Source organism: Podarcis tiliguerta (genome assembly GCF_965153285.1).
Source record: "Podarcis tiliguerta genome assembly, chromosome: Z".
In the NCBI taxonomy this organism is placed as follows: domain Eukaryota; kingdom Metazoa; phylum Chordata; class Lepidosauria; order Squamata; family Lacertidae; genus Podarcis; species Podarcis tiliguerta.
In genome coordinates, this window is record NC_139553.1 from 25,042,069 (window position 1) to 25,069,951 (window position 27,883).

Sequence of the window (27,883 nt, forward strand, 5' to 3'; positions counted from 1 at the left end):
AAGGGGCATTTGCTGTCTCAAGATAATAGTGATGGGCACTAGCCTGCATGGGTGTAAAATGGAATCAAGATAAATTAATTGAGAAACCGCTCAGTCAAAGGCATTTTAGTTGTGATGAAGCCTCCGCTTAAGAGTCAGCATGCCACTACGTACCTTTGGTTGGGGAGCAACAGCAGAGGATGTTTATTGTCATCATGCCCTGCTTGCAGCCTTCCTAAACGCTCTGAGAAACAGGATGCTAGACTAGATGGACCCCTTGTATTGATCAAGTGGGGCTTTTTCTGTTTTCTTCGTTCTTTTCCCTGTCCCTTAAGTGGGTGTAATGCTAAACCAGGATTGATGCTATGCAGGTTTGAACCATATAACAGCGGTTTAAGGCGAACAAAAAGTAAAAGGGAGAAAATGCATGATGCTCATTTCCAAACTTATAGCTAGTAGGTAGTCTGGGTTCCCAAAGGCCTTAGTCAGTAGTTAAGACTGAGTATGTGGTTCCCTAGACTGGATGGATGGGAGTTTGCCTGCTCTTGATGGGGTTACGCTCCCTGTGAAGGAGCAGACACACAGCTTGGAGGTTCTTCTGGATCCTTTGCTGTCACTTCAGGCTCAGGTAGTCTCAGTGGTGAAGAGTACCTTCCGTCAGCTTTGGCTAGTGGCCCACCTGTGCCCCTAAGTGGATAGGGATAGCCTAACTACTGTTGTCTATGCTCTGGTAACCTCTAGGTGAGATTACTGCAATGTGTTGTAGGTGGGGCTGCCTCTAAAGACAGTTTGGAAACTTCAGTTGGTGCAGAATTTGGTGGTCAGGTTACTCTCTGGCACAAGATGTTTTGAGCATATTACACCAATCCTGGCCCAACTACACTGGCTGCCAATTAATTTCCGGGCTCAATTCAAAGTGCTGATTTTGACCTATAAAGCCTTAAACAGCTCAGGAATTCAATATCTCAAGGACCACCTCTCCCCATATGAACCCACCTGGAAGCTGTGGCCGTATTTAAGGCCCTTCTCTGTGTGCCTCCTCCACAAGAGGTCCAGAGGGCAGCAAAATGAGAACAGGCCTTTTCTGTGGTGGCTCACCACTTGTGCAATGCTCTCTCCAGGGGGGCCCATGTGACTCCTTCGTTACATATCTTTAGGCACCAGGTGAAAACATTTCTTAAGAACCAGGCCTTGGGCTGATTAACATTCTATGGCCTTTTAAATGTGTTTATGGGAGGGGGGCTATTAGTGGAGGTTTTTTGGTTTTATTATTTTGTGTTCTCATGTTGTGTTTTTATGTTGTGAACTGCCCTGTGATCTTCAGATGAAAGGCAGTATACAAATTTAATAAGTAATAATAATAATGAATAATAATGGGTTGGGGCTCTTTCTCAAACAGAAATCCTTGAAATTTTTAACATAATTGCCCTTGAACTGCCAACAGATGCTTTTTCTTCTTCTTCTTCTTCTTGCATTAACACCATCATTATGCAACAACTGCAAGTCCAAACAGATCAAATCTATACAGTATGCACATTTGAAAATTAACATTATGTGTAGCAATAGACTCCTTGCATTTGGAGTGTGCCTACCAAAAATGATTTGAAGGCTTTCATAGCAGTCATTGCCAGGCAACAGTCTTGTCAGATGATGGCAGGCACTGGGCACTTCTTCGTTGTATTAAATACATTCTTCATGTTTTTGCTACTAACCGTCTCCAGTCAGTGGAAAGATAAATTTGACTCACTACCTAGGGAGGCATGCCCATCCTTCTTTATTGCGACTTGTTCTATGGGAGAATATGAATAGAATAATTTATTTGGGAAGAATGTAGTTAACAGGAAGATTTCTTAAAAGCTGATCCCCTGTAGTTCAAGGGAGCTGGGTTTCCTTTCCCTTTCCTGCCTCCATGTAAAATCCTGATGCCTTTTGCATTCTCCACTGTATAAAAAAACTAAAATTCCCCAGACTCAGGGCAATGTATTACACTTTGCCTTTCAACTCTGTTTCAGTTTTTGAATTGCAGTTTCCTTTCCTCACATGCACACCCTTCCAGGGTTGGTTGCCCCAAACACGCCTTTTCCTTTTAATGAAATGAAAATTTGCTTATTTTTGCATTAATATGTTTGAAATATCTGTGCACAAGTTCATGGGCAACTTTCATGACTTAAACTAGGGGTTCCCAAACTGTGGTCCATGGACCAGCAGTGGTCAGTGAGCATCAAGCTGTGGTTGCACAGTGTGACTCTGAAGAACAGCAGGACCAGGAGCAGCTCAGTTGTTCTCATCACTTGAGAACCCCACTGGCTTCCTTCTCTCCTTTGTGGAGGGTGGGGAGGACACGGGTGTTGCTTTCTCTTCACTGGGGATGAAGGGAAAGAAGGAAGCCAGCGTCTGTTGGTCCTGTGGAAAGCCTTTGCTAGTCCCACCCACCCTTTGAGATTTGCAGTCATACTAGGTTTAAAAGAAAAGTGGGGAGAAGTCTCCCACCTACACATACAAATCCCTCAGTAAATTCCTCTCGTTTCTGTTCTGTGCATACTTTCCTTATAATTCTAAGGTTTGCCAGTTCTATTCAGGAAATATAACCCGAGTTTCCTGTTCAGTAGTTAAGATTTGAGTATCAGAACAATTTGTTTTCTAACAGATAGGAAAGGAGTGTGCACACACAATAGTACCTTTCTGTTTGTCAAGCTTGTAGGCTTCCGGCGTTTTAGTGCTAATTAGCAAAACAACAGCAACAACAATCAAACAAACAACCCCTGTTTCATAGGCTGGCTTATTTAAAAGTGCTGAAATACAGGTATTGTTTCCTGTTCAGCATGTGTAAAAAGGTAAAGGTAAAGGTACCCCTGCCCATACGGGCCGGTCTTGACAGACTCTAGGGTTGTGCGCCCATCTCACTTAAGAGGCCGGGGGCCAGCGCTGTCCGGAGACACTTCTGGGTCACGTGGCTGCATCTGGTGAGCCAGCGCAGCACACGGAAACACTGTTTACCTTCCCGCTAGTAAGCGGTCCCTATTTATCTACTTGCACCCGGGGGTGCTTTCGAACTGCTAGGTTGGCAGGTGCTGGGACCGAGCAACGGGAGCGCACCCCGCTGCAGGGATTCGAACCGCCGACCTTTCGATCGGCAAACCCTAGGCGCTGAGGCTTTTACCCACAGCACCACCCGTGTCCCATTCAGCATGTGTAGACACAAGAAAATAATTTTTCAGACATTAATTGCACAGCCAATATTATAAAAGTTCAGCATGTGTACCCCTTGACTTTTATAATATTGGCTGTGCAATTAATGTCTGAAAAATTATTTTCTTGTGTCTAATATTTGGTGCATGTTAGCCACTCTGCTTTCTTGTACCTCTGCACCAGTCTTCCCCAACCTGCTGGCCTCCAGATGTTTTGAACTGCAACTCACAGCCTGCACCACCATGGCCAATGCCAGGCGATGATGGAAGTTGTGGTCCAAAGCATCTGAGGGGCACCAGGTTGGGGAAGGCTGCTCCTCACTGTTGTCCCTGTATTTCCTGATTCTCATTTTAAGTGTCTTGTTATCCATGTTACATTGAGGGAAGGCGATTTCTTAACCTTCCATATATTATTTTTGTGAGAAAAATGCTCAGCGGTACTTGGCTTGTCCACAAACTGCAGCTTGATGACAGAGCAGCAGGTAGGCAACATAGACAGGCAAGCAACCAGTGTAGGTTTTGTGGGGTGAGGCGGAAGAGCTGCAGCAGAACAGGTAGGGCAAGGAAGTCCCTTAGCAATCAATGTGTTCTGCTTCCACTGTGCTCTGGACACAAACACCACCATTTCAGCCTCAGCAGCCTTGCTGGCCTAGAAAGCGACAATGAAGCAAGACAGTTGCTGGTAAGCTGCCCTGGTAGACAAGTGGCCTCAGGGGCAAAGAGGAGGTAACTGGAAGTGGGTGGGCAGATCAGCACAGGGCGAGCTTTGCAGGCTTCCCCACTCTCCTTTTATCACTGCCACCACTGGTTACAGAAGACAGCCATCCTTCTCTGGCTTCCCATGGTAGACGCAGCGGCAGCAGGTTAAGAGAGGGAAAGGTCGCAAAGGCTACTCCACTCTGGTCCAGTGCTTTTCCTTTCAGTCCACCCACTGGGGGAAAGGGAAGAAAGGTTTTGGGAAATACGTGTGGGGCAGAGGATGCATTTGGAGTGTTGTGTGAGGGAAGAGGATTTGAGGTGAGATGTGTGGGGAGGTGATCAGTGCATGACAAGATTCTACAAGCTTTTCCATACTCCTCATTTCAATCTTTGGTGTTGTGATTTGGGCAACCCATGTGATTGACAGGTGGGTTGCCTTGTCCACTTGTGGGAGCTAAAAATGTTCCCCACCACTGGTCTGAGGGTTTGTAGTGCAGGGAATGGGAGGGGGGAGGTGGTTGGGGAGTCATGGAGTGTAGGTAGTGTTGGTGAGCAATGCAAGCAGTAGTATAGCATGCTGTGTGTGTGTGTGTGTGTGTGTGTCTGTCTGTCTGTCTCTCTTGCAGGTTCGATTTTATAGAACAAAAAACGCTATTGCTGACTTACTAACAGCATTATTTGTACATTATTATTTGCCTTTTTACAAAGGTGGTGTAGTCATAATTTAAATCCTCAGTCACCAGTGCTTATTTCAATGTTTACAGATAAATAATGAGTTTGTGCTGAGCACCTTCACATTTCAATGATAATTGTGGTGAACCTGCACCGTTTAGATTTCAGGCTATGTGATATTTTCATAGGTACTAACTATTCTTGGTTGTATTTCTGGGGCTTTGCTCTCCTAATCAACTCTGATTTTCCAGACAAGCAATCCTCGTTTTGTGTTGGGCTTACGTTATGGACCCCCACATGCATGGGCAGAGTGTATGTAAACCCATTCTGCCCCCACCCTGTCCTGCCCCTTTTCTTGACGTCTTTATGATGTTTTGGGGCTACTTCCAGGTTTGGTGCCATGCACATGTGCACAATTTGAAGACACCTAAATGGGTTGTTGCCTGTACAGTGGTACCTCGGAACTCAACCGTTATCCATTCTGGAAGACCATTCAACTTCCGAAACGTTTGAGGTCTGAGGCGTGGCTTCTGATTGGCCGACAACTAGGTTTTTGCACAGCGGGAGCCACATTGGACGTTCATGTTCCGAGGAATGTTCGAAAACCAGAGCACTTAATTCCGGATTCCCTGTGTTCGGAAGCCAAAATGTTCGAGAACGGAGCCATTCAAGTTCTGAGGAACTACTGTATTGGTTTGCAGTGGGCGATTCTCTTCTTAGCCTTCCTTAGTCTTACTCCCGTGTGACATGGCTAAAGACTTCAAAAATAGTATGATTTGGGGGGGGGGGCGCATCAGAAGATGGCTGACAATAGCATCTCTCCGTCCCACACGAGCTAACTTGGAGGCTGTGGTGGGAGTAAATAGCCTCCCTACCCCCCCAGGATTGTGGGGTGGGACTGCCCTTGCCTGCTGTGCCCTATATCACCCCTGAATTTGTGGGGATGGGGGCACTAGGCACAATGCCCTCCTGTGGGATTTTGGCGCTCCTGGACGCCGTCTCTGATCCGCGCCACTACCTGCAAGAACTTCAAAAGAAACAATTTGGATGAAGCGAATGCACATATTTCAAGGAAGGAGGGGGAGTAAAGACTGCTAACAGAAGAGATCTCTGATAAAACAAGACGAGTCGGAGGAACAAGTATAAATCATGAGAAGATACGCCAAGACTCGGAATGGCAAAGGGACTGATGGGGGAGGGGGAAAAACTTTCCTTTCTTTCCTTTATGTGATTAAACAAGAATCCCCCCCCCCCCAAGTCAGAAATGTCGTTTTAAGGACTTAAGCTGTGGATTTAAGGCTGTGTGGAGATAAACTTTCTAACCAAAGCATGTTTTGAGAAGAGCGTGGAATGTATAAGGGCTTTGGAATGACGCAGTTAAAAGTGCCGTCGCCATATTGGGAAGTTCCGTAGGAGGACTTAAGTCTGGGAGGAGAAATAGAGAAATAGAGCTGTTTTTATATTGTGGGTGAAACTCCTCAGAGGGACTTAAGAACGACAGTTCTGTAATTAAAGATGGAAAGAGCGATGTTATCTATGAAGGCAATGATATATGGAAACCATCTCGATTTGAGGATTGGAAGAATGGAAAAATTCACACAGGATTATTATTGGTGTTTATCGGCTTAAGGAGACTATCAGAAGAGATCATAAAGAAAAAAGAGAAAATATATGAACAAGATGTGATGTGGAAACAGCAAGATAAGACTGGATAGAATTATGAACTTTGTTTGGACTGATTTGGACATAAACGCAGTAACAAGAAGATGATCAGAATCCCCCTTCGGATCTTGAAATATGGGTCCCCTCAACAAAATTTAAAATTTGGCTTTGTAATTCGGAATTTATGTGATGTGATTTGATTTGTTTGGCCGGTTAATAAAAATTATTAAAAAAAATAATAGTATGATTTCACATGTTTCCTAAACACTATAAAGCATAAAATAGCTTTCCTAAAATGTAAACTGTTAGCACTTTACATAGTTCAGGGTCTTACTGGAGCCTATTATTAGGAAATTATTTCTACTATTTTTGAAAACATAATGCACAATCAAAAAGCTCTGGAATCATAACCCTAAATATTGACCATCTGGCATGTGCAATTATATTGATGCAGAAATAATGAGATATGAGATAATAATCAAACTGAGTAGTTCTGCTTTGGCCTGCTGATTTGATTCTTTTGGATACACTGCAGTAATATATTCCAGCTTTTCAATACCAGTTGCTATGAACAATACAGAAAAACATTTCCTCCTGCTGCCTCGGAACTGGCTGTTTTTCTCACTTCTATATTGGTTTCTAATATTAGTTCACATAGCCCCTGTGGGACTGATTGGGGGTCACAGAGTATAAGTCCACACATACAGGCTTTGTTGAGTCCAAAGCTACATCCTGTGCATATACATCCTAAGTTAAGCACCCCTTCAGTCCTTAGCCCTTTGGTTATGCTCTGCATCTTATTCAGGTGACATTGGGCTGTATCCCATCTTGTGTCTCCACTACTGCAAGGGCTCAGAAATGCTAATGATTAAGCAGTATATAAGTGTCTTAAACAAACAAGCAAAATAGACTTTTTAGAGCTGCACAACAGAGGAATCCAACGCAGTATTTACCAATTCACCCCACATAAGTGGGGGACCTGTTGGGATGATCTGCCAGCAGAGATTTACAGACTCAAAAGGATGCTGCCAAGATGGCGTTGAGAAAGGTCGTTCTTGGCTGAGCTCCACAATCTGTTTTAATTATTTAATTGGGGTTTGTTTGTTTGCTTTTTATGTGATAGTGCTGTTGCTGGCTCAGCAGCTATCTAATTTATCAGGGGCTAGGACCTTTTCAGTGTTGTTTTGTTCTCTGAGGAGCCAAGAATCATTAACCAGGTTTAAAGGGAGTTCAGCAACTGCAGGTCTTCTGCCCCTTTGGTGTTCTTGCTGTTTTGTCTTTACAGGTTTTAAACTTTATTCTAAGGACTCAAAAGGGATGCTCCGAGGGATTTTCTAGTTGGTAGATCTGGTGATTGTCCTGAGGCCATTGACTTGCTATGGAATTTTGAGATTCAGAGGACTATAGATATAATTGTTTCTGAGCATTCTCTCTGATCCAGTGGAGCACGTTCAGCTCCCTGGTGTACTTGGGAGTTACATGTGAGGAAACAAGTCAAGGACAGTTAGAGTGCAGTTAGTGCAGGGGTTGATAACCTGGTCCCTACCGCCCACTACTGGGCGTTTCAGGATTCTAGGTGGGCGGTAGGGGTTTCTATGGCACAAGCTGAATCCTCCTTCCATTGAGCACTGGTGGGCGGTAACGAAATTTTACCATCAAGAAAGATGCATTAGTGGGCGGTAGGTGTAAAAAGGTTGACTACGCCTGAGTTAGTGCAACAATGACTGGACATATGCTAAAGCATGATGGTGAAAGCAGTGAAGAGGGCCTCCTTTGGTGCATCCTCGAGAAATGGTCCAGAAGAACGTCAGGGTGGTCCTTTATCTGCTGACACCTACAGTGTATCAGCAGATGGAGTCCGGGACACCCCAGAGACCCTCCATGTTAAGCACTTTGAAGACAAAGACATTCTTCTCTTTAGCAAGCTAGATGTCATGACTGATGCAGTCCCAGAAGAGATTTCCAGCGCCCCATCAAACCATGTTCTGTGGGATCAGTTTCAGTTTTTGCAACCTGATTACTTTGACATGGTGCTTGCATGCACCTAACAATGTGCCCTCTTCATCCTTCCTCTTCTTGGCTGATTAAAACTAGCTGGGGTGAAGCATGACTTGCTGAATTCAGGGGGTGGTACTGCCCACCTTGAAGAAGATGATATTATGGCCGCTCCTGAAAAAAACCCATCCTGCACTGAATGGTACTGAACAACTACCATCCTATTGCAAATATCCCTTTTGGAGCAAGGTACTTGAGAGGGCTGTGGTGACACAGCTGCAGGCATTCTTTGTGGGAACTGGGTTCAGACTTTGCCTGTGATACATAATATAAGTGCCTTTGCAAATCAACATGTACCAAATTGCAATGTAAATTCCACCTGAATTAACAGTCGTGAAACTTTCAAAAGCTACTTCTGGCATGTAAGCCCGAAACTAGAAATGATGCAAACTCAGATCGTGTTGAAAACATTTTTTTTTTTAAAAAGAATTTAAGTGTTATGCAATTAAGGAGTGCTAAATTCTCTCTCTCTCTCTCTCTCTCTCTCTCTGCCCACTGCTTATCACCCCAGGTGCTTTTCTCACTTTCAGTGTCAAGAGCCTGGTTGAGAAAAGGCATAGAGGATAGAGGTAATCTGTGGATTCAGCACCACTTCCCTATATGTCCCTTTGCTCTTAAAATCAACCTTGTCCCCTGCTTCATCTATGATTGCAGTATGTTTGTACTTATCAGAATAGGTCAGCCAAAATTATGACTCCACGTGTCTTGGAAATAGTTCCTGTGTCTAGTGCATCAAGCTAAGGCCAAGGAAAGCATGTAGACTAACGAAAGAAAGATGGGTGTGCAAGAAAAAAGGTGAGCGGGGGAAGTTACCCATTACCTTAATGAAGTCCCCAACTCTTTGGAACCTTCCCCCAAACACAGTATCAATATTCAGCAGATAACTTGGTAAAGCTCAAATGGGCCAGCTGAGCTTATACACGTGACCCTTTCTCTGGCAGCTCACTTAAGTGCCCCACTCCCCCTGATATTCCTCATCTGCTTGTGGTTTGGCCTGGACAGTCCCCCATCAGGTTGGAGTGCAGCATGTTCTGTGGACTGCAGAGACCAAGTGCATTTACTGCTGCTGTGAAACCACTGTGCATTAGGGATTTGTCTGAGCTTGGATGCTCCCCCAGCAGCGACTTTGCAGGCTGCTGAAATAGTTGTCTTCCCATGCAGGCAGTGGCCAGAAATATTGCTCCAGTACCACTTTTCTGAAACTCTCAGGGTGTCTGTGCTGAGGTGGCCTTTCTAGGGATGGTATCACGTGTTGGGTCTGTTGCCCACTGAATCTGTGTAACTGCCTGCCAGATTCATTTGCAGGAATTTGTAGACTACTTTTCAGCAACTGCTTCTAAAAAAAAGCAATTCTATAAAACCTATTAAAATTGCACATTAAAATTTGGCACAGAGAACAGCCATTGGAACATCAGGAAACCAACCAGGGGGGGACTGACTTCCAAAAGCAGAACAAAATAATGTCATCTTTACTTGCTTCTAGAATGCCTTGAGAGAGGGACTCAAATGAACAGCTCCCAGAGGAGTGTTTCAGAGCTCTGCTGGCCGCTGGAAAAGACCAGTATGCCTTCCTCATATGATGAAATTTGAACCAAGGCATCATTGACAGATCTTAAGCTTGGACTGGGGATACCCCATCAATTGACATAGGTACCCTCTTGTCTGTGTCTGGTGTTGCAACTTCATGCCCCAGCATACGAATCACCTTCTATGCTAGGAAAGGAGACAGCTTGTGCCTTATCTTAGATCCTGAGCTATTTCATCTGAGAATGTTGTATATCGTTTGAACGTTTATTTTGTGTACACTCAATAGAAAAGATTTGTTGTACTTAAAGCAAGATAAAGATAGAGGCAACCAAACAGCCCACACTTCCTTTTCAAAGCTGCTTCTCAAACCGTGCTGTTCTCAGACTGCTAGAGCCTTGGCAGGTGAGGCACATTCTATCGCATTAGACCAGTGTTGAGGGCTCAATCTCTCAGGTCCTTGGAACTCCTCCCCTCAACTCTTTGCAGGGCTGCAATCTCTTCATACAGTCCTTAAGGCATCTCTAGCTGGCCCTCAGACCTCACCATGGGTCACCCCCCCTTTCTGGCCCTGCTTCACATCCCTAGTGTTTTGCCTGGCTGAACTACTGATTATGCCTCTTGCTTGTCTGGATGGTGGATAGAGAAGTGTGTTGCAGTGTCTGAGGCAAGTGAAAGGTTACATGATAGAAGTTTATGAAATTATGCGTGGCCTGGAGCAAGTGGATAGAGAAAAGTTTTTCTCCCGTTCTCTTAGCGCTGGAACACATGGACATCCAGTGAAGCTGAATGCCGGAAGATGCAGGACAGATAAAGTACTTCTTCATGCAATGAAGAATTAGACTATCGAACTTGTTGCCACAGGCGGCACCAACCCAGATGGCTTTAAAAGAGGACAGGGCTATCAGTGGCTACTAGCCATGACAGCTATGCTCTACCTCCACAGTTTGAGGCAGTAATGCGTCTGAATACCAGTTGCTAGAAACCACCGGAGGGGATAATGCTCTTATGCCCAGGTCCTGCTTTCATGTTTCCCATAGGCATCTGGTTGGCCACTGTGATAATAGGACGCTAGACTGGATGGGCCGCTGGCCTGATCCAGCAGGCTCTTTTTATGTGTGTAAGTATAAAAATTAACCTTCTGTACATAGGTAAAATTTGCATTTGTTGCTTCACCCACTTTAGACACTGGCACCACCCACTACAAGCATGTGGTTCCTGGAAGGTTGCTCAGATGGGCATGTGGCCCTTGGTCTGTAAAAGGTTGCCCTCCTTGCTTTAGATCAACAGAAATACCAGGTATGTTATGCTGAAGTAGGTGTGGACAGTTTAGCCACTACAAGTATGAGAACACATCAGGTTACTCTTTATTGGGGCTGCATGGGAAGTGGCTGGCAGATGCGTTTTCTGGGTAAGGCAGCTTTGGAGGAGGGAGAAAAAAAATTCTCCTCCTCTTTTAACTCAGTCCCTCCGCCACAAACTCTCCCAGGATTCTTCAACTTGTCAGCTTCATAACTTTGGTGTTGCTGTAAAAATAAGAACTTTCTCCCTTGAGTGAAAGCAAAACAACATAAAATAAGCATAGCATAAAATGTCTAGGATGCTGAGGATGCATGTTCTAAACAATGTATTGGAAACTAGTAAATGTCTTTAAATTTTTTGAGAGGACTGAAAAAGGATCTCATGGAGAATTTCTTTTCACTCCTGTTCTTACCCAGGGCAAATATCCAGTTCTCTGTTGTACCATATCAGTTCCATGTGCTTTTTTATTTCTGTCCTCTGACATGACCTCTGTCTCAGCTGGCAGCCTGTGTGATCTTAAAGCATTTTCCGGTTCAAAATAACAATACATAGGAAATTCAAGTGGTTGTGTTTTTTTTATTTCCTTTCCTGCCTTCAGCCAGTGTTCAGGATGTACACATAATTCACAGGTCTGGATTTAGGGCAGGGGTTGTTTTGCTGTCTAGTCTCAAGCATAGGCACTGGCTATGTTGGCACATCACGTCTTGTGCTTGTGCTGGAAAGAAAGAACTGCTTGTTGCATCTTCTGGACCCATAATTGTTGTTAACATGAACCACAGTTAGTTTTGGCAAACCAGTATCAAAAGCCATAGTTTGGAGTTGGATTGTTTGAACCTAACCATAGTTAATATTAACCACAGTTCATCACTCCCCATAATACAAAAACCTGTTGTTAACCAAACCAAAAAGCTTTCCAGACAACCCCTGGCAGCATAATAAGTGTGAGTGCATGAGACCAAGGCTTATTGCAGCTCATTCCTGCTCACACAAATTGCACTACACCATGGTTTAACATGATGTGTGAAAGCAATAGCTGTGTATGTGTTAAAATATATATATCTATAAATCCTTCATGTCTTAGTTTTTGAAGATGCATGCAGCAGAGTTATTTCTCACCATCAACTTAGATTTTGGATTTCAAGTTTTCTTCTCAAAGTTGGGAAGGGGACTGCCTGAAAATGATCTCTCTCAAGCTTCTTTACAAAAACTGGAATGAGAATTTTGCCTGTTCTCTCAAGAGCAGTATTTCTCTTTATACTATCAGATGAAAGAAGCTGTTGGTTTGGCTGCTCTTTTGATAAAGCTAAATTATGCTTATTGCTGCTGGGGTTTCACTAGGAAAATATTGATTGTCAGTATAACAAGAATTCCCTCGCTGCCTGTTAGTGGCCTCAGCCAGCTAAAACCTGGCAATGGAAAAATCAATAGATGTTAACAAACTCCCTCTGTCTCTAAATTAATGTCTATCTTCATAATTCTCCTGGTTCCTGTCAAAGGAAATCCCAGGGAATAGGTGATCCATGGTGGCTGTTTCGGAATAAGGGACAGATTTCAGGGAAAGCCCCACCACACCACGCATTCCTTCACCCTGAGTCAAAGATCTGGGTAAACCGTGACCCATCTCAAGTTTCGTTTGCTTCCAGTTGGCTCTTCTATTTGCAGTGCCAGCACCACCCCCATGATGGAGGACATGGGATGCGCTGGTAAATATTCAGTGCAGAATTTTGCTGGGAAATGCTTAGCGGTATCAGCAGCTGTGTGTGGGATTTCTTTTTTTTTTTTTTTTGTCAGGCCATCCACAAAGAGGCTGTGCCAAGACATTATGAATCCTCTTAGCTTAGCTTCTCTGGGACATTTATAAATTCAACAAAACTAAAACTCTAAAGCTATGCCTGGACTGTATCACTTTAAGTGTAAGTGGAGGATTTGCACATTCAAATGCTGTCACATGTTGGGTGGGTGAGTTCCTTGCATATAAAAAAAAACTAACCCATCCGCAAGAAGGGTTTGGTTTGTCCTCTAAGATAAGACTTCCATTTTCTGAAGGATGCCTTCTTCCCGTTAATTGCTTCTTTGTCTCTGCTATTTAACCATCTGACCTCATCTTCACCCTGGTGGTAGTTTTCTTGATGAGCAGTAGACCACCTAGTCTACTTAATACTTAATAGTATGCTTTTGAACAACCCCAAGCACTCTGGTGAGACTATTTTCTTGAACTGGCCTTTCAGCTTCTTTCTTACCAATACCAATACCAATACAAATACCAGTACCAATACCAAAGTCTCTTCTGAAGCCAAATATGATTCTGTTTGATTGACTTGGCCATTGGCCACTTACATATACAGTTGTACCTTGGTTTTCGAACAGCTTAGTTCTTGAAAGTTTTGGCTCCTGAACGCCGCAAACCCGGAAGTGACTGTTCAGGTTTGTGAACTATTTTTGGAAGCCGAACATCTGACAGGGCTTCCACAGCTTCCGATTGGCTGCAGGAGCTTCCTGCAGCCAATCAGAAGCCGGACTTTGGTTTTCAAACGTTTCAGAAGTCAAATGGACTTCTGGAACAGATTCCATTCGACTTCCAAGGTACGACTGTATGTTGAATTTGATCCCAGTTTATTCAGCAACACTTGCATCTTGAACCAGGTCCTGGGCAGCACTTAAGATCAAGTCAAATGTTGCCTTATCTCTGGTTGGCTCCATGACAAGTGTTTTAGGATACAGTCATTTAAGGTATCTAGAAATCTTAACTTTGTCCTAACTGGAACAGTAACGTACCCATTCTATCTAAGGATACTTGAAATAACCCACCACTACACCATTTTCTCTTTTGAATGCCTCCTTGATTTCATTTTCCATCTCAAGATTGCTCTGGCCATTTTGGTCAGGGGGACAATAGTGTCCCTCTAGTGCTGAATTGCTCATGGGACCCAGTTTCACTTCCCACTGTTATGGAGTCTGCCGCTTTGGGGATTTCTAGCTCATTGGGCAAGATGTCTTCTTTGTTTCTCACATACATTATCTTGTAATCGATACAGGAGCCCTGTATTATAGGTAAGTATTATTTCCATGAGTGTGAGGGACTGGGGCCAAGATAGAATCTAAGGCCAATTAATTAATTTGTGGCTGAAGTAGGAATCACACTAAAGAATTTCTGATTCACTGTTAATTCTCTTAATCCTGATTCTCCACCAATTCACAGCCATAATAAACATCAGTTGACTTTTCCTCGCTCTAAGAGTGGGACTAGTTTTACTTTGATGGTTCCCTCTGAAACTGGATTTAAGCTGCTTGCTATTGAACTCTTGGGGCATGGCAATATTTTGCATAGCTTGTGTTATAAAAAGGGAATGGGTGTGGGGAAGCAAGTAAAAAAGCAGGCAGGGAAGCCCTGACTCGTGAGTTCTATTCTTGGCTGTGTCACTGACTCATTGCAATCAGTTTGCTGAAATGTAATGTTGGACTTGCCCTCTGGCTGTTAAAAATAAAGTGGGGAAAGCTCTCTTTCTAGAGCTTTGCCACCACTATGTAAATACTTTTTGTCTGCTGTCAAACTGAAAAAATCCTAGTCGACTGACCATATTGAGTTTTAACTTTGGGTAATTAAATGGATTAAAATTCATTTGAAAAAATGATAGTTCTAAGGAAAACAAACAAACTTTGTTTTTCAGCTGATGCACACACATGTAGCAGTAGGCATTCCCTTTCAGAATAAGCATTCCCTCTTCTTCATTGGCGAAGGAGGGCTTTCTCTCTCTACATTTTTTATAAATACTTGCATTTTTTTTTAAAAAAAGCAACAACGGAATCCTTATTAAATCAGGAGTGTCTTTTTGTCAATCAAAATTATTTAATTGGTTTAATACACCTGATTAATCAATCAGACACTACTGCTCTACTTATAAGTCTTGCCCTCACTCAGTAGCTTACTTAACTAGACTGCTTCGTGGAAGCTGTGTTGCCCAGGTGAAGGCAGCTGGTTTTCAGTCCAAATTCAGTAAACCAGTTTTGTATTTGCACAAAATCTATATCATCAGTAAGGTTGGAAGAAAATAAAGCTCTCCACAAGTATCAGCCCTACTTACGTATCTACATGCAGGTCCCGCTATCTGCCTGCTCACTATCTGAAAATTCACTTATCCACATTTAAAGAATTATGCACAAACCTTGCTATATGTTCTGCAGATTCACTTATCCAAACAGCCGACTTCCTTACTTCCTTGTTTGTTTCTGCTTTTCTTGTTGGCAGCAGCCATTTTTGGGCAGAAAATGCTCCTTTGGGGAGCAAGATTGGATACATCAGAGAGCAGGAGAGTTCAGACAAATCCGTTAGGGTTGGGTTTTGTTTTTGTTTTTTGTTTGTCTTTGTCTTTCTTTTGTTGATTGCCTGCAGTCATTTCAGGAAGAAACCATGAAAAGGACAAATCCTGCATTATAAATATTTCTATAGGAAATAATGGAAATCATTGACTCGTTATGCAAATACACTCTCCTAACAAACGATTTCCAGGAAACACATTGTGTTCGATAAACAGGACCTACGGATCACTAAATTGTTAAAAGACGTCAACTATTCTTTTCAATTTTCCATCTACTGTCCATGACACTCTCTAGAATCACCTTTCCAAATCCACAATCAGAGTTTTCTCTGGTATATTCCAACCTACTCAATCCCACCCCCAGTTTGCTTCCCCAGACAAGTTATTTTTTAAAAGCCATTGTATTGCCAAACATTGCATGCATCTCTTTTCTGGTATGCCATCTTGAGGGTGTTTTGGTGTTTGTTTTTTTTAGATATTTATCACACATCTAAAATTAGGTGATGAACATTTAGCATCCTTTGCCTTTGTTCTATAATGTTCAGAACACATTTTGAATTCCTGACAAATGCCTCTCTCATGCTGTTGCTGATGCTCAATTAAAATTTATAAATGATTTATAAATAAATAACTGGGACTTGCAACAAAATGTGGAGTTTTCCTGATCAGGATTCCAAACACTTCACTCAATTTCATTCTCTTTCCCCTGTTTTGTGGTGTTCCTTCCTCTTAGAGTGTTTTTTTTAAATAACAACAACAACAAAAACCATCACCACCACCAAAGATGTTTTGAACTTCTCCAAAGCATGATGTTCCCCAAAGGCTGCTAAAACTTCTGCCCCTCTTGCGCATGGGTGGTGTGGTGTCTCTTTGGCTATTTGAGTGGCACTTAACAGTCTGAACATTAGAAATAGAGATGGTTGTGGTGGTGATGGCAGTGATTCACTCCAATCATGTTTTGCTGAAATGTCTTCTGTTAGCAAAGAGAGCAGAAGTTGTCATTCACCCTCACTTGAGTGTGAAACTTTCCTTATGTTATTGCCGGCATACATCTTTGTGGGCACTTTAAAAAAATGCTTCACTCATGCCAGCTTCTACTCAGTTGCTAGTAGTGTCCTGCCTCTTCCTGCCTTCTCCAGGCAGCAAAGCCATGCCATTCCCACTCCTCCCCAGTGGTTTTGGGCAAGTGCTCCACTACTGGCTTTGCACTGGAAAGTAGTACTAAGTAGGAGTACACTTCTCAAATATATGCAGTGGATGCTAGTATCACTGGGTTGTATACCACTGTATTGGCCATTTGTTTTGTGGGGTAGCTTTCTAATTTTCATTTACCTTTATGTTTCTTAAAGCCTTACTCAGGCAGCCACATGCCTCCGAGCCCTGAAATGAGAGGCAGCTGCTGTCTCAAAACTTTTTGTTCGCATTTGGCAAGATCCCAAAATGGTGGTGGGGAACTGGTTTGGTATGCAGCGCTGGGTTGGAGGTATGTCCTGAACTGAGAACAGTATGTCACTGATGTATATTGGTGGCATGAAACACCATTTGCGTATCATTTTCATAACTGAGGTCATGCTGTTATTTATGCAGTCCCTAAAAGTGTACTATTATGCTTAGTACTCTTAATCTGAAATCATTGCCACCAAAAGCACAGGGCTGTAGCCTTTATTCCCAGAGTTAGTCAGATTAGACTAACAATGGGTCTGCTGAAATCATAATTAAAGTTGTAGGTGGATCATTGTAGCACATACCTATGAAATGTCATGATTTCAAAAAGTGAGACCTTAAGCAGCAGTCAATCTTAACTATAGTTTATTGAAACAAGCCATCTTCATAAACCACAGTTTGAAGTTGAATTGTGGTTAGCAAGACCAGAAGAGAAGCCTATGGCTCACCCAGTCCTGCTTATGTAATGCTAAGCCATAGTTCAGTATTGTGTCTGCACATAGTTGTTATTACTTTAACTTCATCCCTGTAACTAGGAATCACAAATGGGGAGAGTGCTGCTGTCGCACCCAGGTCCTGCTTGTGGGCTTCCTACAACTACCTGGTTGGCCACCTATTAATCCTAAAATAGGTGCTGTCCTGTAGATTGTGGACCAAGATGACTACTTATGCATTTCATAGAATCATAGAGTTGGAAGAGACCACAAGGGCCATCGAGTCCAACCCCCATTTTGCAGACTATCTTAAATATCAAATGTCAAAAGCTATCCATTTGGACTTTCTCTCGTTGTTTGGAAGCCCTCAGAAACTAAAAGATTTTTAAAACCATTTTGGCATTTTCACTGCTAAGGGTAAATCTTAAAATTAGAAAGGAACAGGTATGTTAGCATAATCTTTGACCAGGCAAAGTATTGCAGTTTGTAGTTAACACACAACCAAATTGCAAATCCAAATAAATATAAAGCTATTACTGTATTGTGGGGGGTTGGACTAGATAACCCTCAAGAGTCCCTTTCAACTTTACATTTCTGTGATTCTATTTATTTATATTAATAAGTTAATAGCTCAGTCTTAACTGGATTTACTTAGATTAGAAGGAGTTCTCACTGTGTTTAGTCGGTCTTAGTGTGTTTTTAGGATTTCATCCTAAAAGTATTACTTGGAAATGTCAGAAAGCACAATTGTTGCTTTGATGACATTTTGATTCTGCCTCCTTCCTCCCTTCCTCCTCACACCGGATGCTGGGAAGTGGAACTGTGGCCACACAAGGGAAGATGAATCCCAAAGCAAAGTGATCACAAGGTCCCCCTCAGATTGTCATTCTTTTGCAGGAGAGAATTGGCTGCCACCTGGCAAATTTAGGACATTTTGTGTTAAGGCAAGTGACAAAAAAATGCACTAGAAAGTGTGGGGAAACAATCAGTTGGCAAGTCATATAACCTCTGTGCAAGCAAATCTGGATGAATGCTTAATAACCAGGTTGCCAGGAAGCGACCTTGTGAACAGAAATTTCAGTTGGCACCAAGCTGACCTTTTCTTGCTGGTGGTCTTACTTGAATAAAAGGTGATACAGTTGGCCCAGCAGCCCTTGTTCCTCTGACTGGCAGCAGAGGCCAGAGTGTGCTTTCCCTCAACTTTCACAATCTCCAGGCAACTGCAGTTGGCAGGAGGAGGAGAGAGTTCTTCAACTTGGGGGCGACGGGGTAGAAAGAGGAGCAAGCTACTTGCAGCTGCTGCTTCTCTGATGGATGGGTCCAGGTTAGTGTTCCCTCGCTGTCATGTTCTTCCTGGGATAGTTTCATTTAAATCTCTGTCATTTAAATTCAGCAAAGAAATTTCTTCATCTTTCTCTGCCTGTGCCTCTGCACGTGTTGTCCAATAACATTGTTTTGTCTTCCTGTAGTAATGGCTGACCACTCAGTTCAAACAGAACAAATGTTCCTACAGCAAAATGTACACCTCTGAATTGTCCCAAGAAACTCACTGTCCTTTCAGCTCTTTTGCTGATGGCCAATTATCTAAAGCAAACATGCAATTTACCATAGACGAAGGTTTCCACCCCAGAGAGATGTGGAAAAAACTCCACCAAACTGCATTTTGTTTAGTCCAGACGGGTCTGTGGTTACTTCACAGGCATTTCAATGCTTTGGGAGCCTTGCTTTGTTTCATTTTTGGTCACAGCTGTTAACAATGCTGTGGAGTTTATAATGTGGCTCACACCCAGGGAGGATTGCCCTGTGGAGAGCCCTGTGGTTGGTTTGCATCCAGCTGATCAGCACCGCTTCAACTTAATCAGAGTGCTTTTGTACTCTAGTGCAGCTAGAAGCCACTGAGGCAACAGGTAAAAAAAGAGCTAGGATCCTATTTGCACATGGCTGATCACAGTTTTGAAAAGTGGTGGCGAACCAGTTAATGCAAGATGAGATTTTGTGTTTAAAGATGCAGGGGGAGGAACAAGCTGTATCGGCAGAGTGGGATTGGGGTTTCACTCAGCGATATATCGCTGGTTAAACTGCTACCACTCCTGGGTCCCTCTGCTAGCAACACTCGCTGGAGGAAGTCATTAGCAGACAAACTCGGGGGTGGTGGTGTTTCACTAGCGATATACTGCTGAATGAAGCCGACATCACAGTCTGCTCCTCATACTGCTCCTGGGCAATATATTGATATATAGCCCAGGCCTAGTGCTTATGTGGTCAGCTGCTATATGGGATATGATGTCACACTCTATGGGTGTCTTTAGGAAATAAATGTAATAAATCAATAACATCAAATATTGAAGTGCAGTATAACTGGGTATCAAATATCGATACATATTGCACATTATGACAGTTTTTTATGTTCAGAGGCCAGCTATTGTAATCAACATCACAATTTTCAAAGAAATATTTGGAGCAAACTTCCACCCCTAGGTATAAGTGAGCACACATACAGATTTTCTCTGCTCTTCAGGCCTCTTCCAAATATTGTACTCCGAAGTTCTTTCAAATATTGTTTGAAATGTATTGTCATTAACTATTTCTCTCCAGTTTATCCCAGTTCTTCATTTAAATCTGTGATGTGTCATACTTTGTACTCTCTAGTAGGAATATGGAGCAGTTGCGGATTATCTCAAGTTCACAACCTTCTCACTGACTAACCATTTCTCTGTTCCTCAAAACGCCTTGTGCTCCAGAGCTGCAATACATGCCATTTGTTCTCTGCATACTGAAATTCTGATATCAAACTTGCACATCTATGTGACATATTTATCCTTAAAATATTAATCATTTACATCTAAAAGCTTTGTCAGTTCTGGACTTTGGTTAGTGCGGAGAGCTGTTTCCATAATGTTTTTCTCCCATTTGGAGCATGGTCTTGTACACTTGCAGGGGATTAATTGCTTGATCCATGGGTTGCTTCGCTCTTGTTTAAGCTGACTGGGTGCTAGAATCAGAGTGGTTCAGGTCCACTTGGCCATGGAACTCACTGGGTGGCCTTGGGTTGGTCAGTGGCCTGGTTTACACATAACATAGCACGTAGCATAGCACTGTGGTTTAGTGCTACATGCACAAGCTACAACGAGCTCAAAGCTGAGATTGCAGATTACAGCATAATCTGGTTAGTTAAATCAGTTTCATAATCCATGGTTTGAAATTGGTTTGTCTGGAAACTGATCAGAGTTTGTTTCTCTGTTCATAACCACAAACCAGGATTTGTGTAAAGTAAAACTAAACTCTGCAGAAGTCCTTCTGCGAGAGGAAGAGAAGGGAGAGCTTGTCAGCCTAAGACTTTGCTTAGGCTCAGTCCAGCTTCTGCACATAGCACTAAACAATGGTTTAGTGCAGGGCTGCGGGCCTGTGGCCCTTCAGATGTTATTGGACTCTAAACCTCATCAGTCCCACCCAGCTGACATCCAGGGATATTGGGAGTTTTAGTACAGCAACATCTGGAGGGCTGCTAGTTCCCCATTCTTGCTTGAAGGTTATGTGTGAACTTGGCCAGTTTCACTTGGCCTAATATAACTTGCAGTGTTCTTCTAAAGATACAGCTGGAAAGGAGGGAGAGAACCTTTATCCACCCACCATGAATTCATTGAAGGAAAGTTGATAAATGTGACAAATAACTAAACATATGGTGGAAAGAACAGTTTTAGTGTCCAGAAGCTTTCCATTTACTGCTAATAATTTATTATTAAGGCTAAAAATATGTTCCGCTGTGCCATTTCAGTGCACATTTCTGTTTACAATAAGGTGCATCACAATCATCCCCCCCCCTTTTCTTTTTTCTTTCGCAGTGCCCTTAAAGATAGCCGATTTCCCCCAATGACGAGGGATGAGCTGCCACGGCTTTTCTGCTCAGTGTCTCTACTTACTAATTTTGAAGATGTCTGTGATTACTTGGACTGGGAGGTAAGGATTCTCAATCTTTTTCTCTCTCTGTGAAAAGAGTTGCTGCTTTGTTGAGCACAATTTCTCTGTCTTTGTTAAAACAAAATATGACTAGAATACTTTAGCATAGTCGCTTAGTACTGTCATCCTTCATTAGAGTTTGTTTTGCACTGCACTAGGGTAAACATGCACAGAGGAGATGGTTATAGACCTCTACTTAATCAAAGTAAACATATGATGCTCTTCTGGAACAGTGTGTCACCTGGCAAATAAACTTTCAACATTGCATTTAACTACAAGCACATAGAATTTCAATTTTTTCCTTTGACCAACCTTCGCCCAGACCATACCTAGCCACAGTACTATCTCAGAGGCCCATTTCTCACTGAGACAGTATATATTTGTCTGGACTGTAGATTGCAGGTGAGGCCCATTTGATGGGATGCTTCTCCTTACAAGAAAATAACTCACACTTAATATAAATAGTTATCCGGACAGAGGGTTTTAAAGTATCCTTCCCAACATGATTGTTTTGTGTGAGTAGGAATCATTCCTGCCATGTGAAGTACTCCAGCCCAGGCACAGTGAGAACTAGGCCTAAGGAAGAAGTTTTGACTAACTGAGATGAGAGCATCCTTGGACAAACACGGTGCAGGCCACACAGGAAGAACTACATAAATGTGCTTTTATCTCTTTTATTCCATAAATGTTATGGACGTGGCAACACCTAAGTGAGCATTTGCCATTTAAAAACTGCATGTGGTTCTTTGTAGAACATGAAAGCTTGCAGGACAAGAGCATTTTCAGCATTTTTTACATCTCCTCATTGCAACAGCCAATTTGTATAGGGTGCCTAGATAGGTTTCTGAAAATCATGTCACTTGCAACAATAATGGGCTCCTCGTGTTAATTGCAGAGTGCTACATAAAATTACAGCATTTTGCTTTAATATGCCTCAGATGAGTTCTAATGTAGGGTTTTGAGTGTTCCTGATTAAGTGACCATTAATGTTTCTTTTTCCCCTCTGTCATGCAGGTTTAAAATGTGTAATATCTGCCATGGTTGCTTTCACTGATAAGGCTGTAAATTACCTTTAGGGTTAGCCTTAGACAGAGTCACTTATACAACGCGGAAGAGGAGGAGAATGCACTTCACAGATGGAAAGGGCTTCTGATTGCCTGGGCCTTTATACCCCTTTTTGTTCTTGTTTTTTTAAAAAACAAAACCAAAAAAACAAAACCACCCTTGAATGTCAATATTCAGGCACAGCCTGATCTTTGTGGATGTATCTACAATGAGAAAAGGTTCCTCTCCCCTCTAGAAATTCTACTGGCTGTTTTATAAGCTGCAAAAATAGAAATGGAGTTCTTGGTTGTATCATGGTTTCAGATATTAATAACTATAATGATCCTTCGCATGCAACTTCGCAGTTGGCTGCTTCGTGTGAATAACTTGTTGCTATTAACTGCAGTTCATTTAATTTTTGCACTCAGATAAAAATGTACAAAATTTCAATGACAGTAATTAGTAGCAGAAAACTGGATATGGGTATGCTTAGAAACTACCTTTGTGACGTTCAGATAGCTAACATTTTAGAGCAATTGAGCTGTGAACGATGTAGTAAAGTACAGTAAAGTACTCTGTGAAGAGCATTAAGTTCTCTAAAGATGCACTTGAGGTTTCCTAATAGTCACAATATGGTTTCAGGTCTCTTCAAAGCAGCTATTGCATTCTGAAGCTACAATTTAAATAAGCAAAAGGATACACAATTAAGACCAGTTCTTAGTGTCAAGTTTGGACTCTCTTGTTCATTCTAGTGCATTGCCAAATGTCTGTCCATTAATATAATCAAGTAGCTGAATGTCTTCTGGTTTCAATGGGCCACAGAGCAAAGACCCACAGATTACTGTGTAGCACACACACACACACAAAAAAAACCCCAGCAACCTTCAGGTGACCATGTTCATATGTAGCTCTAAGCCAAAATATGGTTTAATGGAACAAGCAAACATGTTGGGGTCCTGCTGTTTCGCTTAGTGTTATGTCTGAACCTAGGCTGCCGACACACCACAAACAGTAGTCAAAGGTTTGTTCTGTAGCTTGCTACTCATGTGTTTGGGGAGGTAAACCATGAGCAAACCTGCGGCTTAGCTCACAGCAGGGCTGGAGGAGGAGCAAAGTGGCCTCTTCTCTCTTGGACCCGCACATTTGCTTGTTCATGCTAAGCCATAGTTTGGCTTAGTGTTAAGTGTGAACTGGACCAGTTTGATCTGCAATCCACAAGAGGCAGCGATGGCCACCAACTTGGATGGCTTTAAAAGAGAATTAGAGAGGTTCCTACAGGAGAGAGGTTATTAGGTTGCTAGCCATGATGGCTAGACTTTGCCTCCGCAGTCAGATGTAGTAATGCTTCAGAAAACCAGTGGCTGGAAACTGCAGAAGGAGAGAGTGCTGTTCTGCTCAAGTCCTACTTGTGGGCTTCCCATGGGGGCATCTGGTTGGCCACTGTGAGAACAGGGTGCTGGACTAGATGGGCCACTGTCCTCATCCAACAGTCCTCTTTTTACATTCTTAAGTGCTGAAAACTGTCTAAATTCTTACTGTTTTGTTGGGGAGGGGGCAGGTAGTCAGGGAACTTAGGGCTGAGCTGCACATTACCTTGGCAAATCTGTACTCAGAAAATTATTCATTCTCCCTTAGAAGTGCTCTCTCTGAAACCCCCATTTTCACCCACCCAACTTGCTTTCATTCTCTAAGCTTAGCTGATGGGGAAGATAGGCCAGTGGGATAAAAATGGCACTGAAGAACCTTTTCAGGAGGCAACCAACAGCTGTGGGAAAGTTTTAACCACCCTCTTTCACCAGGTGATTATTCTCTGCATGCGTTTCCCCACTACAATACTTTCCTCACAAAGAAAATCACAAGGTTAAGAGCATTCCGATTTCCTTATGCTGCATCGTTCCACCATTTAAAAGAAATCATAAAGGGATATGGCTATGCTCTTCCTCCAGCACCTGAGGCATTATGCCTCCAAATGCTAGTTGTTGGGCATACTGCTGTTGCACTCTTGCCCTGCTTGCAGGCTTTCAATAGGCAATTGATTGGGCACTTTGAGAACAGAATGCTGGACCAGATGGGCCTTTGGTCTAATACAGCAGGGCTTTTCTTATATTCTTATAGATACCATTCAGCATCAACAAAAGTAACCACTCATTCATTACCACTTAGAGGTGCCACATAATGTACTTAACCTTTGCTTGGTTAGGTACTCATTCTAAATTACAACAGTTGGGAGAAAGAAGGAACGGATTTCCAGGAAGATTGGCAATCAGTACTTGAATGTCAGAGAGTTGGGACAGCAGAAGTGGCTGGCTGGTTTTTTAATGTGTTTTCAAACTCTTGGCATTTATTTGAAGGGTCTTCACATTGGAAACTAATTGTTCAGCGGGACTTGGGGTGCCTTCCCCCCTTTATTTCCTAGTATCCTTTAGGCTGTGGTCCCCTATATCATTGTAGGCAATGGTGAAAAACCATTTCAGTCTGAGGGTTGTATTGTCTCATGGGCAACTTTCTGGAAACATCATGCTAGTGGTGGACAGCAGCACAGACAAAGTAGGTAGGGCATTGTTTGTGACATCTATCTTTGTGCAGTGGGCTACATTCCAGTCATACAAATGTTTGATAACAAGGGAAGGAGAGGACCCACTTGCACACTTTTCCATGCAGGTGAACAAGAAACATTTAAGCCAGACAAGGCTCTCAAGGAGGGTGAGGAGGAAGTGAGAAGGTGGTCAGAGAAAGGGGGCATGACCTTAGGAGTAGCCTAATGGCTGGACAAGGAAGTGTGGAGGACAGCATTTGGTTCTCAGACCTGAGGTGTGTGTGTGTCCCCCCCCCCCCCATTTTAAGCAAGATGGTAGCATCCTTTGAGAGAGAATGAATTTTTTTGAAATATGGGACCTTAAAAGAATTATTCTCCTCTGACAGTGAGAGAGCGTATATCATCTGTGTTTCTTTTAAGGAAGATGCAGTTATGCAATGTGAATGGCCAAAGGTCATTTCAAGATGGCTAGAATATGACCTTAAGAGAGAATGTGGGTCTTCTATCTGGCATAATTGCTCATTTCCAGGTCCTCATGAAAGGAGACCTTTCTTCTGTAGGTATGCTGTTAATGATATTGTGGGAGCTAATACAACAAATAGCTGACAGGTGCGAAACTACTTCTAAATTTCAGGTGTTTAGATGGTTGAATGTGGTGCTTTTTACGGCAAGTGAAGTTGAGGATGTGACTCAGGGATGCATCTACACTTCGGTGCAGGCAGACAAAGGATTCCCCCCCCCCTCCACTGGATAGTTTAATATTTTCCCTTGAGAAATACATACCTCTTCAGTGGGGGATGAGTGAATTGGCTGTCATTATCTCCCATATGTTGTATCCCACCCCCCACCAAATTGCTGCCGTTCTACCTGTTGTTCAAGTATAATTTGCATGTTTTTCCACTTCTCAGAAGAGTCACTTGGGACCACAGTGTACAAATACAGGCATTTTCATTTGCCCCATTCATTCTTCCCTGGCATGGCTTTGTGGGACTCACCCTGCTCATCAGCTCCTGCTATCAGGAAACTGGGCATGTTGTTCCTGCATGCCTCTCAGAGCAAGGGCTTCCTACCCTACAAACCTTTCCAGTGTCTTCATAAAAAAAAAGCTGATGCATTACGTAGGGTAAAAGAAATGCCAGTAGCTAAGGGTTGGTTCAAATGCGAACATACTATTCATCAAAGCAGTTTGAGTGGCCCCAGGGACACAGACACATGGAAGAAGAGGTAAAGAGATCAGCTGGCCACCAGACCATAGCTCACTGGCAGAATACATGTTTTGCATGCAGACAGTCCAAAAATTGATCCCTGGCATCTTGAGGTAGGTCTGGTAAAGATTTCCTGCCTAAAACTTTGGAGAGCCATTGCCAGTCAGTATAATCAATTCTCAACCTAGGTGGATTTAACTTGCACAATTTCAACTTTATGCGCTTGGCAGCCAGCCAACTGAAATCACACAAACTCAGAGAAGGCAGAGAGCTTAAAAGCTCTTTCTGCGGTATCTGCCATGCTTACTGTGCTCCAGAAAACTCTCTCATAGGCTCTGGAGGCCTTTGCAAGATCTTGCAAGATCTCTGATGGCCCTCAACATCTCATGCCAACTCTGGAAGATACAATTGCTCATATAGGGGTGGTTCCAAGGAGTTGTTTTGACTATTTGCAATTTTGGCTTTACATGCTACCCCAAAGTACATAACCTCCACGCAAGATGCGATCCTACTCTATAGACAGGACTGAACTAGATGGACCAATGCTTGTTATTAGATTGCTTCCTATGGCTCCCTTTTACATGTGCTAAAGCTTTGGATGTACAGGGCCAAACATTGCTTCTTCCTCACATCTTGGTCCTGGAGACATTCGGGCTACTCCATACAAAGCAGTTTCCTAACATCTGAACTGTATGCCAATAATGGGTGTGACCCTACTTTTATCACAGCAACGGACATATAGGTCTACTGTTCTCATCTCCTTACCCTAGTTCTTGAAATTTCCTTTCCTCGAGTGACATTCGTAGTACCTTCATCCCTCGACCACAGCTAGACCCTTCCCAGAATAAAGAGTATTTGGGCTGCCTAGATGACAAGACCCCGCTCTCGGCCTCACTGATGTGGTCCAAAGCAAAGCAATGCAGTACATTTGGCACCAGCTTGGCTGAAGGTGTTGCTGGAAGGTGGCATACAAGCCACCATCCAACTGTCTTAGGGATTCTACTCCAGATTTGTATAGCTTTTTCTTCTCCTAGAGATATCCCACAGGGCTATCTTCAAAAGCCCAACACAAGGGCATACAGCTCTCTCTTCCCCCACGTTCTCTGCATATGCTAGAGAAGTTATAGAAGGAGACTACAAAATAATGGCCTGGTTAGTAAACCAATGGTCTTACTAAACCTGAAACACCACATACATAGAGAATGCAAGCATATGGCAGTTACCAATTTCATGCAAATGGTGATGGAGGGATTATAGTAGACAGGAACTGGGTGAACAATGCCTGGTATTAGGCTTGTTCCAGTCTTAAACAATAAAGAAACTTCTTCATGTTGTAACTTTTGTTCATCTTGTTATTCTTCAGATTTTTTTAGTCCTCTTGCAGTCATGCTGATGATTACAGTGTCATTCCCAAGCCCCACCCAGAAAGTCAAAATTGCAGAGTAGGCAAATTGAAGGGTTATCTTTAGGTTTAGTTGTTCCTCTGTTGAAGCCCTCCAGCAGTTTTAAACTACAATTGTGTTGGCTGGGGCTTATTGGAGTTGTAATACAAAAACACCTGGAGGGCACCAGATTTAATGTTCTCAGTTGTGTTATGAATCTCCACTGCAATACTCATACTTTAAAGCTGCCACTTTCAGGCAGGCTATGGTTCAAAATATTTTTCTATCCCTGATACGGCTTTAGGAAGGGATAGATAGATGGATGTGCGTATAGTGAAACTCATAAGAGTAGATGTGATTACTGTATTTCTTTCAGTGTATTTGCTATGAACTGGATTCCAGTTGCAGCAAGCTGTGTGTACCTGTAGAACTCTTCCAAAGCTGTCATCATAAAGAAAAACAGTATCAGAACTGGCTTGCCCCAT

General features: G+C 42.8%; 1 protein-coding gene across 1 annotated transcript in view; it reads left to right on the forward strand.

The window, feature by feature from the left end:
• The window catches only part of AMMECR1 (AMMECR nuclear protein 1), a 123,293-nt gene that overhangs the window by 78,910 nt on the left and 16,500 nt on the right, over positions 1–27,883 (forward strand). Inside the window, exon 4 of the mRNA XM_083423867.1 lies at positions 21,117–21,231. Within this exon, the coding sequence (XP_083279993.1) occupies positions 21,117–21,231 (115 nt within the window). The remainder of the gene's footprint in view (positions 1–21,116; positions 21,232–27,883) is intronic.